The 15572-nt window shown below is 32.9% G+C and overlaps 1 protein-coding gene across 1 annotated transcript; it reads right to left on the minus strand.

Annotated features, from left to right (window-relative positions):
• Positions 1-11688: 11688 nt before the first annotated feature.
• On the minus strand, positions 11689-12912 carry LOC131841040 (prisilkin-39-like). The gene is made up of 2 exons (XM_059189273.1): positions 12874-12912; positions 11689-12414 (listed from the first exon to the last, which is right to left on the minus strand). Exons 1-2 carry the CDS (start codon positions 12889-12891, stop codon positions 11797-11799), a joined length of 636 nt encoding a protein of 211 aa, XP_059045256.1. The 5' UTR covers positions 12892-12912; the 3' UTR covers positions 11689-11796.
• Between the last annotated feature and the right edge of the window lie 2660 nt (positions 12913-15572).

Here is a 15572-nt window from a genome sequence, read left to right on the forward strand (position 1 = left end):
TGTTATTGATACTATCTTATAAGATTTAGTATCCATACATTTTTTTTAATGGATGGTTATGGAATGAGTCGTACGCCTGCGCTAACGGTATACGGACCCACGAGGGGTCACCAGTGTACGAGGATAGCATAAAAATAAAGTTAGATCGGTTAACCCATCGTGACGAATTCACCAGGAATTTGCCACCATGGTTACCAGAGGGGGGTGAGGGGTGCGTGAAAGTCGACCTAACCCTGGCAAACTATTAGGAATTGAGTTACTTGGAAGAGATTGTTAGTAATGTAGACAGACGACCCCATTAGTCAGGTTGACCTCCACGCGGTCCCCCGTGTTTCCGCACTGTTATAAATCCCTGATGATATTGCCACGATGGGCCAACTGACCTTACCTTATGCTCATCCTATCATCCTCCACTGGTGCCACGCCATCAAAAACCGTTAACGCTGGCGTGTGTATAATTCCATTATCATCCAATAAAAATAATATATTTGCCGTGTCTATTACATTTGTTGTAAATGCTAGTAAGTACAGGAAGTGCATCGGACGTGTCGGTGAATGGTGTCCATCGTAATATGGACGTAATGTAATTAGCAATTCAAAAGCATTTCGCTTAGCATTAAAGAAGTTATATACGTATTGACATAATATATGGGCTCCATTTGGTTTCTCAGAGTTTATTGGTGATTTTATAGAAATTTTGTAGGTTTTTTATTGGAAACTTGACTTTTCAATCAATATCCGTATTAAAGGTAATTGATTTGAGTGTTTTATATCATTATATTTATATACATACTAGAATAAGTTACGTAACTTATACATAGGGACTAAATATATATTTTTTGTTAACTAATTGAAATAATATAAACTGCAAGGTTTAATAAAGCTTACTATAATATATTTGTGAAAATCGGTTAAGCCGTTTTTAGATCGGAACACACAAACAAACAGACAGAAAAATTCTAACGTCCTGAATTACAACCTATAGGATCTAATTCAGGGTTGGAAACCACTGGGTCAGAACGCTTTCATTTGAATAAAATTAACTCATATAATTACCTCGCACAACCACATTGTAGAATCACCTTCCAGCAATGGTATTTCCGAACCGATACGATATTGAAACCTTCAAGAAAAGAGCTTATTCCCCTTTAAAAGGCCGACAACGTGCTTGCAATTCCCCTGGTGTTGCGGGTGCTCATGGGCGGCAGTAATCACTTACCATCAGGTGAGACGCATGCTCGTTTGTCCCCTGTGTTATAAAAAAAAAAGTTAACTATAATATTATAATTATTCTGCAGAATATTTGCATGGTTCTTAATTCTCTCCAATCAAACCCGCGCGTCCCATTAAAAAAAAAACTATTGAACGGATTTTGATGAAAGTTTAATGTAATATTGCTTATACATTAGATTAATATATAGGCTATAAATTTTGACGCAGGTGAAACCGTGGGCACAGCTAGTATCATATATGTTAGATGTTCTAAAATCGTGACACTTTTTTTATCGAGAGGTTTCGGCTATTGTCAGGTGCTTAGACCTGTAGCACTGCGACCTATATAGATCTATTGTGTTCGCCCTTTTTCAAAATTTACTACCTAGAGTCGTCAGGGAGAAGAAATGAAGGATATTCTTAGAAGCTATTGTTTTTATCTCCTCGGCATAGAGTGCACTTTCTAAAGGAGATATTTCGTTTATGCATGAGTGGGCTACAACCACATAGGATGTGTAGTGGCGTTTCCTCTTCAGTTTGGCAAAATGTGCAGATTTTTGTTGAAAACATTTCTAAGTTTGCTATGTTTTAGTTACAGTTTGTTTGATATGGTGACACTTAGCACCATATCGTATTTGGTGACGGTCAATAGGCTCCTTACTCAATAGAAGCTGTTATGTTATACTGATACATCACCATAGGTAGATGTAGAAAGTCGCGTGGGTGCTGTCAGAGATCTCACCAGTTGATCTTCTTGCCAATTTTCCACATTTGAAATTAATAGCATAAATGGAGTGTTAAAATATTTTATTAAAAATACAGATATAAAATATTCTGGATACTAATACTGAAAGAAAAATCTTTGTTTTTTTTTATGAAAATTAGTCATGGACTGACGAATATGAAATAATAGTAAACCCTAACAATTCAGGCCACACAGTTGTTATTATTATTAAATTGAAAAAAAAATCAAAATATCACACATTGTAAGTGTGCGAAATTTTATACTCCTCGCAATTATCGCTTTTTTAAAACACAGGGGACAAACGAGCATGCGGCTCACCTGATGGTAAGTGATTACCGTCGTCCATGAGCACCCGCAACACCAGGAGAATTGCAAGTACGTTGTCGGCCTTTAAAAAAGGAATAAGCTCTTTTCTTGAAGGTTTCAATATGGCATCGGTTCGGATATACCATTGTATTACCATTGTACTAGTGATTCCTCAATGTGATTGTGCGTGGCAAAAAGTTTCTAGACAACCGCACTGTGGAGGATCGCCATTCATCCAGATGATCAGGCTGGTATTAATCCGTAAAAAACAATTCCTCAGAACACTCCCCGTGATATATGCGGTATAAATATGGCACGAAGTTTTACTTCATTAATAATAATAATAATAATAATATCCCAGGAAAACTCACGCAGCGCCATCTAGTCCTAAGCTAAGGAGATTTGTATTATACGTATTAGACAACTGATACAAATATATATATATATATATATATATTGCAGATACATAATATACACATAAAACATTTAGACTAATTCAATCATACTCATGAATAAAATGAAAATGTCTGTACCGTGCGAAGAATCGAACCCGCGACCACCTGAAGTAAGGCGTACTTAACCGCTAGGCCACTGGGGCCGTCAACAAAATGTTTAGCCGTTACTCAGCAGGTATCCACGCAACCTACATTGCTGTCACTTCGTAATATTCATATATTTATGTACTTGTAAGTTTTACATGTATTTTGAAACTATAACCGGGGTGTGCAAGATGGTACTGGTTGTGACCGTTTACCTCAATCTCGAGCCCTCATTGTGCAATCATTCACCGCTGTTAGTTATATAAACACAGATTTAAGTAAATTAGTCAATAGTACCATAAGGAGAATACAAATTTCTCTAACAGTAATAATCATCTTACAAAACAGTTCCACTAAAGGAGTTTGCTTGAGATCTTATTAGAAACTCTATTTGTAATGTATTGTTGTTTAAACATTGTCGAACATGTTATGATATAGTATTAGATACACTGTAGTATTGGGCCTAGGACTGTAATGATAGGTGTATAAATAAATAAATAAACATATAAAGAAATTCTTTATAATAATATAATTAAATATTTCAACAATTAAAATTTTGGCACGTTCCGATCTGTTGATTGCAAGGAGTGTCAAAAGGAGCTGTCAATAGAAATAACATAAAAATGGATCGTGCAAAAACAAGTGTGCGTGAATAAGGTTATATAAAACATATTATAAAAAGACAGTAATAGTTGAATAATAATTGTAATAAACTTTAAATGTCGTTTCTTTGTTTACAGGTGAGTTATATGTGTGATTCATTATTTCAGTGTTAAATAATTGTAGTGTTTTAAAATTAAATAAAACATTTCTTTGTTTACAGAGAAACAAATTTTAGTTTATTTTATAAAGAAACCCTGAAAATATTATTATAAACATATGACGGTGTCGGCGGTCTAGCGGTTAAGCTCACCGCTTTATTATCGACGGTCGCGGGTTCCTTTCACTGTATTAATGAGTATTGTTTGTATCAGTTTCGGTGTTTTCTGTGTATATTATGTATATATTTATAGAAAAAATGTGTCTATGTTTTTATATCAGTTGTCTAGTACCTACACTACAATCTTTACTTTCCTTGAGACTAGATGGCGCTATTGTCCTGAGATTTTATTGTTTTTATAAGTAGGATGTTTTGTATCGGTCTGAGTGTTTTCTATGCATATTATGTATGTATTGACAAAAAAATGTATGTGTGTATTTATATCAGATGTCTAGTACTATATTCTATTCTACAATCTAATCTACAAATGTATTGCTTGGGACTAGATGGCGCTGTGTGAATTGTCCTGATTTATTATACCCCTCCGGTCGATACCCCGTCCAATTCAAACGGCCTGAGCCGAGGTTCGAACCCCGGCGGTGCCCTCAGACTAAAGTCTTATTCGTCAGGCGGGGTTTGGCCTTCAGCCGCTCCATAAGTCCTTGCTTTGGTTTGGAGTGCCATCTGCACTCGCCCCTATCGCCTGGTGAAGCTGTAAAGGCCAGCTGCGACAGCATTAGAGTAGTCCGAAAAAAAAGATTTATTATTATTATTAAGTGCATTGAATTGAGAACAACTTTCTTATCTAATCTCAAACGTCATAAAACTAGATAGTTAAAAGTGAGTGTAAACAAGTTAATATTATTATGAAAACAAATCACAAACAACATATATATAACATACAAACACAGCGAAATTAATTCATTCATATGACATCACGTTATATTAGCATAACTGCATAACATATAAATAAATAAATTTTCTCTAATGAAATCACATTGATATATTGCGAAATATATGTAAATATATATAGAAATGCACTATAGATATATATTTTTGATAAAAAATAAAATTCATCTGTAATAAAATTAATACAAATAGAATATATATAATAGTACTAGCTATTCGCCCCGGCTTCGCTTAGATGTAGATGTATTATACATATAAACCTTCCTCTGAAATCACTCTATCTATTAAAAAAACTGGTTCAAAATCCATTGCGTAGTTTTAGAGATTTAAGCATATATAGGGACGGACAGACAGCGACAGCGACAGCGACTTTGTTTTGTACTATATAAAATATATGACTGCCTCTGTGGTATATATAATAGACCGCATTACCTCCGATGGTCGTGGGTTCGATTCCTCCTCCGCGACTTTGTTTTATACTATGTAATGATTATGTATTATATGTATATTGACAATGCACTGCCCACATGAATCTCTGTTTGACATATGGTTGAAAGTTATGGAGAAAATTCCTCAAAAAATTAGAAGGGGTGTACATAGGCGGACCACAGCTGTCGAATTTGCAGAAGATTGCTCTCGCATTTCCGTAACTCTGGCAAAAGATTCAGGTAACCAACACTTTAAAGACCTTTATTTAGCAATTGTGTATTAAGACTTTAATAAATAATAACTGTATCTAAAAGTATCTCAACATAAAAGTTTAATGTTGACACATATAACATTATGTTATATATGTAGTGTTACACAGATAATTTGGTTTTTTAAAATTGACTAGTCAGTCGCCCAGTGGTCGAAATTCGACTATAACTTATTTAACATTGAAAGAAGAATATATTATTATTAAATGCACTATATCAGAGATACCTCACAGATAAAGTTTTATTAGGATTTGTCCACAGAATAAATAATCGTAAACTAGGATCTTAATGTAGGATGCGGATTGCGGACTACTTTGATCTTTAAGAAAGCAGTTTTTATTACGTGAGTTCTCAGCGTGCATGTAGAATAATGTCTTTTTCATACGAGTGGAATGGTAAACAGATTGATGAACCACATGATGGAAAGTATGATAGCTTACGGGGATGCAGCCTTACTTCTAATGATCCTAGGTTCGATTCCTCAAACGGTACAAACATTTGTATTCATGACTATGATTGTTTGTAACTGTCTGAGTGTTTTCTATATATAAAATGTATGTATTTACAAAAAACATGTATCTCAGTACTCAGTAGTCAAGAGCCCATAACATAAGTTCTGTTTCGCTTGGGGCTAGATGGCGCTGTGTGATAAAAGTATTACGCTATCACATATATAGGCGATGGTCACCATTTACCATCAGGTGATCCGTCAGTTTGTTGGTCATTGCAATTAAATAAAAAAACGGTGCAAGGCTAAATGTATACGTATGTAAAAAATATTATTAATACTCAATGAGTCAATCTAGACTGAGGCCAGCGAGAGAAAGTCATCTCCATTCGGTCCAGTCATCCGAATTTGTACATTGTATATTAGCAGTTAATATGTTAATATATATTATTATGTTATACTAGCTGTTCCCGCAACTTCGTCCGCGTGGAATTTAACTTTATTTTTCTAAAATAAAAGTAGCCTAAGTTACTCCTTATTACATCAGCTACCTGCCAAAAAATGTCCCGTCAAATCCGTCCAGCCATTTCAGACATTAACCGGAACAAATAGACGAGACAAAAATTGTAAAAAATGTTATTTTGATATATGTACCGTATTTACATTCATATGCATGTAGTAAAAAACGGTTACTTCAATTACAAACAGACGTTCCAATTTTATTTATATATATTTTAACGTTTTTTTGGTGATTATATCACCTGTTGGAAACATTTTTATATATTTTTTATAAATGTTATATTGTTTTACATGTAATATAAGTCATTACAACATTTTACGGCTATACCGGTGCAGTTTTTTTTGCTCGTCTTGTCTTGATCTCCTTCCTTCACATTTTGATCCGGCAATAAACTAAAGGTACTTTTTCTTACCAAAATCTTTAGTTTTTTGACAGAATTTCGTAACAAAAACTTTGAGAATCTAGTTACTTATGATGACTCTCCGGTGATTAAAATTTGTTGGATGCAGGCGTACCTCTATTTTATAGCATAGAGGACAAACGAGCTTGCGGATCACCTGTTGGTAAGTTATTACCATTGCTCATTAGCATCTGCACACCAGGGTAATTGCAAGTTGGATTCCGGCCATTAAAGAAGGAATAAGTTATTTTCTAGAAGGTGTCAATATCGTATCAGTTCGGAAATACCATTGCTGGAAGGTGATTCCACAATGTGGTTGTGCGTGGCAAAAAGTTTCTAGAAAACCGTAACCGAAAAACTGTGGCGGACGTCATTTATCTAGATGATCAGGATAATTTGTATATAAATCTTTATAATAGACAAGAATTTAACACTTAATAAAAAATAAATTTTTAAGGAAGTAAAACGGAGTGCATAACCGCTGCACTATTAAATAATATCTGTTTAAATTAAACGATCTAATCAACTAAAAATGCTGTTCAAATTTGAATAACACATAACTTAAAAGTATAAAAAGATAGAAAATAATCAAGAAAAGAAAGAACGTAACACCAATATGCCAATCCATTTTAGGCGAATCTAAAACTGTAATTCGTCTACACAAACAGAACCATATATATAAAGTTATAGAAATACTTTTCTATTTACACAATTTATTATCTAATTTCCCGTATAAGTAGATGTCAAGCGATAAGCCAAGTTAAAAAAAATATAGATATACTTTTTAAATACATATGTACTAGTAGAATGATAATAATCGCGTTTGTTATTATTATTATTGTTATTTATTATTATTATAATATTACTAAGATTAAGATAACTTAATCTTAATAATGTTATAAACGCGAAAGTTTGTGAGTATGGATGTTTGTTACTTTTCACGCAAAAACTACTGAACGGATGAAACTTTACAATAATATATGTAGCTTGCTAGAGATGGGACAGGTAAAAAAATGATAAACCTTTTGACATACGTATTTTGATATTAAACAACAATTTTTTTTTAATAATCTTAATTAACAATAATTACGAGTAAGTACTGTATGTACGTAGTACAAAGTAAGGTGCCTAATCCAAAAATGTATCCAAAACTGTTTTCAAATTATTGTTTAAATTATAAAATTAATAACAGAATAATACATTTTAATAAGCACAGAAGACGCTATAAAATTCGAACAAATGCATTCGCTTTTGAATTTGTGTAAAAAAAAAACAAATGTTACACGATTTTTTTTACAACCAGCCAGTATATCCTTCAGATCACAAAAGGTAACATAGTTATTACCTACTTGGTAAAAAATGATTTAATAATTTGTAATAGTATGTGTTGATTAGACTTTTTTTATATGAGTGTATATGAGTGTGAGAAATTCAAAGTTTTGTAATGCATCCGTTCGAAGCCGGGGCGGGTTAATTATTATTATTATTCTTAATAAAAAAACGCGTAGAAATAAACACCTCTTGTTTTTTTTAATAACCTCATGTGTTAAATGTACCACTTTCAATATTGTCTCATTATTATAGCTGTTTGGGTTTGTTCCGTTGCTTGTAGTCCATTTTAAAAAGGTAAAATAACTTGGCGCCAAAATATATTGACATAAAATAAAAAGGATATAATATTATAGAGATCAGAAGGGAACTGTAGAGAAAATATATATATTGTCATATTTATTACTTAAATACATTATAATAGTTTTTAAAGTGATGTAATGGTTGGAAGTTCAGTACAAGTATATTAAAGGCTACAAAATAAAAATGTATGTTTAGTGATTACAGTTTTCATTGTTAGTATAGAAGATTCCCTTTATAAAAAACATCATGAATATTAAGAAGAAATTAGTTTTATGTCTGTGATCTATTTTCAATTTAAATCAGCAAATATAGGACAAAATAGTATTCTTTAAAAGTTATAATTCTTAAACATAAGCATGTCTTAAGATTATTTTTAAGTTTAATTTGAAATTCGCTCATAATTTATTTTAATTCGGATTACATCCATATTGTGTTAGTAAAAACTTATAAGACTATGTTAGTAACATATAATATACAGATACAGAGATATATTTAATTAATATATCTGTGTCCACGTCCAGAAGCACTGGGTCCACAATGCAACGATATCCAGAGCCTCTGGAGCGGACAATCAGGTAACAGTTGTTAGGATGCTGTTTCTGTTTAATTGTGTTTGATAAATCAGACTGCACTTTTAGATGTGATTCAACTTTGTAAACATTGTCGTAACTGTACCTTCAGAAATTGGTAACTGTAAGACAGTTCACCTTCACCTATCAATATTGGCCTCCGAATTTACAGTGACCGTCCAAGGCAAGTGACAGTAATTGAGATACATCATTATACAATCTACTTGAAACCAGTGTTACTACATTCTACCAAGAAAGCCATTGGGTTAGCTGTAAGAAATTTACATTATATCTCGAGTCGGTCGCATCGTATCTATCTGTATGTTTAATCTCATGTGAATGCTAAAGAAATGTGTATTATCTAACACTAGAGACGTGTCCTTGCTTTGCACGTGTTTACAGAGTATGTGACGATGATCATATAACCACTATATATGTATTTAAACATTACATTTTAACATTCCGGAAAAAAATCTTATAAAAGTTTATATAGTTTGTATATGTTGTGTTGTTTTTTAAATGACAGAATAAAATATTAAAAAAAAATGAACCCTATAGAAATACATTGAAATGTCTGCTTGTAATTTTAAATTAACAGCTTTTCAATAAATGCATATGGAAGTAAATACGGTACTTACACAATAAAAAACAAAAAAATAATTGTCTGTCTGTTTGTTCATTCTAAGCACTGAAACGGTTGGACGGCTTTTATTCGGAACTGCCACTCTCAGACACCTAATGTTATAAGGAGTAAGTTATGCTACTTTTATTTTATAATTATTATTCATAATTATAAAAAAAAAATCGTGCGGAAAAAGTTGTGGGTAACAGCTAGTATTTAATAAGATAACGATCGAGTACACGTGTAATATGTCCTCTGCCTCGGTGCCACTATTAGGCAAATTGTAACATCTCGGCTGGAGTTGTACAAAAGTGGAAATTAAATAAATATAATAATATTAAAGTATATTAAAAAAGGCACAGACGAATATGTCTGTGGAAAATTGTATATAAAAAAAAATATGTCCAAATACATATTACAGATATTTTTAAATTCCAGTATTATTGCCATGACCCTGCTACTCATTATTACGTACACATTCTCATATATAAAGAAATACTTCTGAAATCTTACATCATAGCAATTTAAGAAATAATTTCAAAAATCTAAATTTATTAAATTTATACAAAATTATTAGAAAATACCCGATTTGAATACAAATAGTGTGAAATTAGAGAATCATTATAATTATATGAATTTAAAATATGAAATGATGAATAATTTTAATACTAAAAAGAAATATGCAATTATTTATAATAAATATGTATTTAAGTAAATTTATTAAAAAATATATCGATTTAAATGCAAATAAGGTATCATTGTTTGTAATATAGTGGTATTTAAGACTTATTGTTTTTCCTAAGTAACTAATAAACTATTAATATGAACAATTGAAAAATGAAAGATTTTGTTTTTATATTTTTCGAAATAATCTAATCTTTCTAATAGCATAAATGCGAAAGTTTGTGTGTATGGATAGTGAGCTGGATAAATGGATATTTGTTAGTATTTCACGCCAAAACTACAGAACAGATTTTGATGTAACGGTACGGTATATGGCTATATACATATATATATGGCTATATGTGGTATACGTTAGAATAACATATAGACCATAAAATTCATTATAATTATAAAATTATCATTTATTAATAGTTTAACTGTATCACTTATCACTTTAAGGTATTGAACCAAAAGAATTCCTTTTTCATTAGAAAGAAGAATTAAACCTTCATTTTTACGAACCATATCATATGTGCTTTTATACAATATAACTTTACCTATTTGTTTTTCAATATTATGTAGGAATTCCCATTTCACATTTCGTAGGAGTAAATTAGACTCAACTGTATATAAGCTAGAGTCAGATATTAAATAATAAATATATAAATCCACACCTATAGTTTCTTTCATATTAATATTTCTCCAAAATTGTAGTTGTATAACATTAATTTAAATGAACTTTTTCTTAAAATAATAAAAACAATATGTAATAAGTAAATAGTCATTTACATTACGTATATAAATACTTACTTAAGGCAATCAGTAATTCCCATATGACATCAAATTACAAAAATGCAAATTAGGGCACTATTCAATTCCGCCTTTTTCTCATAACATACGCGTTACGCAACCCGATCTGAGATTCAGACTACTTGGACCGACGCTGCAGGAGAAAGTGCATGATGCAGTAAGTCGGATTGTAGTGCGGGCGAAAATCACTAATTTTGCTAAAACAGCAACCATTCTGTGACGCAACCATTTACGATTGGTCTTATTATCTTCACGCGTCCAAAGATTATGAAATCATCCATGTTAATCGAAGTACAAGATTCCTTGATGTCGCTTGAAGCAACATTTTCGCTTATTTGGACGAATTAGAGCCGGTTGGTACTCCAAAAACCAGTGTCTAGTTGGAGCCACTCAAAACCCGTCTCGTTTGTCTATGCCGTGTGAGCTACCGGATAAGTGTAAAAGTAAAAGTGACCACTGCGAAGACAAAGCGACAACTAATTCTAGAAGCTTAAGGAAAGCCACGGACTTTGGTTCATAATTACGTCATTGACATTACGTTCACTGCACTTATTGATACATCGATCATAAAGTGGCTCGTTCTTGATATACTTTCGATTTCGTTCAATATCGAGTACTTTTCCACAATGCCCTATTATCAAGATTCGGCAGTTCGGCTGCGTTCTCAGAAACGGTAATGCGTTTTTCGAGTGCCTCGTAAGGCGGTACAATTGTTCCATTGCCAAAACATTTATTACTGGACAAGTTTACATGTGAAAGTGATGCAATTACCCGCATCCGACAATTTCACCCATTAAACCGACTGACGTCTGACGGAACAAGAAATTAAGTAGTCGTTGTACAAAAGGAGGTTTATTTACAGAAACTTAAATTAGACAACAAATATAATACATTAACCTAGGATGCGATCACATGAGTTTCATAACAGTTAATGAGATGAGGTGACTACGGCTCGATGGCCGATTAATGATGCGGGGCGCCGTATGAGGATGACGGTGAGGGCACTCCGTATGATCCTGATGGGACTCCGATTGTCGTGTAAGTGACGGAAGGTGCGGAGTAGGAGATGGAACCGTGTCCACCCGAGTATCCGCCGCTGGAGTATCCGCCGCTTGAGTATCCGCCGCTTGAGTATCCACCAGCATAACCGCCGGCGTATCCCTCATCAGCCTGGTGGTACTGGGCAACTTGGATGCCTTGCTGGATGTGATCAAGTTCGATGCCTACGATTCTGTCGTGTGGGACACCGTATACTGGCGCTGGAGCACCATAGTGAGACGAGATGCCGTGTCCATGTCCAGATGATGAGGATTGGTAAGCCTGGTTTTGGATCTCATCCTTCAGGATAATGTGCTTGATTTTGCCTAATAGATGGGGGTCGATGTGGTAGCCCTCTGAGGTCTGGTGTCCCACTGGGACGGGACTGTAGTGACCTCCGCTGCTTAATCCCCCGCTGCTGTGGCCTCCGCTGCTGTAGCCTCCGCCGCTGTGACCTCCGACTAGGATTAGGGATGATGGAGCCGAATAGCTATATCCTACTGGTGGCTCGGCTACTGCGCAGCCAACGAGCGCCAGAGCAACCTAGAAACAAACAAAAATACTATAATTACACCATTCTATTCATATAAATTCAAATTTCTTATTAACAGAGGAAACAGAGCATGTATTAAAAACATTGTTTCATATTATAATAGTCTACATATTACAAAAGTGTTTCAATTTGCGTGTAATAAAGTCCAAAATATTGTGTAACGTTCTAATTGGTTTAATCTGACACAAGCCCAATTAAAAAACTAAGAACTAATATTTAAATTTGAAAATTTTTATTTTAATTTAAATTTAGAATTAATTTTTCTTCGAACTTTAATTTTAATATTAAGAACTCATATGGTTAGTGAATAATCACTCTAATTCCCATAATAATAAGATAGATTTTCAGTTGTGATCCGTAACGGGATATCACTGTATCACATAACGCACGAACTACATATCACGGTCTAACACTTCACTACACTGCACTCCAATTTTGGGGAAACTTACTATGGTCCACTTTGCCATATTGGTTGTTTCTGCACGATAGTCAGAGGTTGTGTGATGCTGTACCGAATGGCCACTGGCCTTTTATAGGGGGGATTCTGCCTTCTACTTTTACTTTGGACCATCTGATTCGGCGAGGACGAATACGGGTTACAAATGACCATTTTTTTTTTAATTTCGGGCAAAAGGTCCGTGGTATAATGCTATAATTGCAGTGTAACTTACATATTAATTATACAATTCATTATTGTAATCGCATTGATTATTGGAAATATAATTTATGTAAATTAAATAACAGCTAAGTAATTACGTTTTTTCGGTTGCATAATATTTTACGGTTTGATATTTTATTTAATTGTTATATTAAAAATGTTACGAATTTATGTATTTTGACCTAGTGGTTTGGTTGTTTGCGTAAATTAGGTTCCGCGTTTGATTCTTTATCGGTGCAATAATTATAGAAAATTACTCTTTGTAAATTGAGACAGATCTCTCTTAATGGTTTGTTAAGACATATATTAGTTATGTAAAGTCATAGTAGATAACTATGCCTTAATATGGTAAATCCTATAATTGAAAGTGTGGGTAGAATTGGGAAATACATAGATAATTGATATTTTTATTCCAATGCCATTCTCATTCGTATTTGACAGCAAATAATATAGAATGTTCAAAAATCATCATCGTCGAATTGGAAGAACTTTTGAATGTTTGAATTTTTTGAAGGCTTTTTGAAGGCTTTTTTTATACAACAATGGTAAACAAGAATACCACCTTTCTCATGGTAAACCTTTACCCTCTATGGATGACACCTGAAACAACAGGTATGGTCGCGTCGCCTGAAACCTTTTTGATAAAATTAGATACAGATAAGAAATTATCGAATTTTCCAATTTAATTAAATTATAAATAATTTAATTCGATGTAGATATAGAAAGAAGTAATTATTACATTTTTATTTCAAAGTGACAATTTTGTGACATGTTTTTTTCATTCATAAAATATGGAATACACTACCTGCCAGTTTCACTCGAGAGACTAGAGCTTGGAGTTTTACATTCCATAAATATATACATAACAGATACACCCTGTATTAAGGTTTCTTAACGATCATCAATGCGATATCCCTGGTGCTTCAGGTGTACATAAGTCACGGTAACAGTTTACCATCAGATGGGCCGTATGCTTCTTTTCCCACCATCGTAGAGTAAAAAAAGAACTGTGTCAAGGTTTCCTAAATTAAAAAAGACAAAAGTTATTGTACCCGCTGTCATTAGTTCCGAATCTTTTGTACTAAAGATCGAAGATTAAGAAGTCGTTTCAATTGACTGTTAAAAAAATTAAAAATCCATCAAATTGTCTTTATCTGTTATTATGAATGGTTGTAATGTATTTAAAAGTTATATTTGTATTAAAAAGCTCTATTATGATAGCCACGGTGGTCTAGCGGTAAAGCACATTGCTTTACTTCTGATGGTCGCGAGTTCGATTCCTCATAGCGTACAAACATTTGTTAGTATGATTGTTTGTATTTTTCTAGGTGTCTCCTAAGTATTGTAATAAAAAAAAAATCTAAGCACACAAAAATCTAATCACTGGTACACCCATAATACAAAGTCTACGTGGGGCTAGATGGCGCTGTGTCAATTTTTCAAGGATATAAATTTATTTTGAAGCACATACGAATAAAGTTTAAATAAACCAATATAAATTATGTTTGTCCGTTCTTTTTCTCCCTTATTATTAATAATACTTGAGTATTTTGACTTTGAAACAGACAATACCATTTTATCTAGTGTGTTGTTACTTTTATTTCAAATAATAAAAATAGAAAGAAATGGATAAAAGAAATCAAAAGTTAGTTTCTCATTTGATTCAAGAGAGCTGTCAATATTTCCGTCATTAAAATTATTAAGTTTACAAATACAAATACACTTATGAATATAAACATTTGTATTGTGCGGGAAGAGAACCTACAATCGACGAATAGAGAGACAATGTATTAAACCACTTCATTAAAGTTAGTTTAACAGTGCAAGCCTTGAGCTTAGTGCAGATATTGTTGTTAAAGTATTTTATCTATATTTATATACAAATGTAAATAAATACATGAATAAATAAACTTTATTATCTTTTATAATTAGCAAAATTAGCATAATGCCAAATATGTAAATATATTTAATTAAATAACCGTTATATAAATCGACTAATCAACATTAAAATAGCTTATAATAATAATATCAGGACAATTCACACAGCGCCATCTAGACCCAAGTTAAGCTAACTAAAGCTTGTGTTATAGGTACTAGATAACTTATAAAAATATCTGAAATATTACGTAGAAACTACCCAGACCGATACAAACAATCATACTCATGGATACAAACATTTCTGCCGTGCGAGGAATCGAACCCGCGACCATCGGAAGTAAAGCAGTGTGTTAAACCGCTCAAAAAAAGGGGAATCAAAAACCTTCTTTTCGGAGTCGATGAAACGATCATATCATCATGATATTTATTATCTACAAAGTGATTGCATAATATTACAATACTACCATTATTCACAGTCGGTCAATTAGATGCAAGTAACGATGATCTTATAAAAAACTAGGTCATGAAAGCGATGCACAAGCTGTGTCCGTTTTAGTCTTCTACGATGTTACACCCTTAATGTAACACTGCCTTAACTAAAAAATTCTAAAT

This window comes from Achroia grisella, unplaced genomic scaffold, assembly GCF_030625045.1.
Source record: "Achroia grisella isolate CSIRO2021 unplaced genomic scaffold, CSIRO_AGI_Agris_v1 utg157, whole genome shotgun sequence".
In the NCBI taxonomy this organism is placed as follows: domain Eukaryota; kingdom Metazoa; phylum Arthropoda; class Insecta; order Lepidoptera; family Pyralidae; genus Achroia; species Achroia grisella.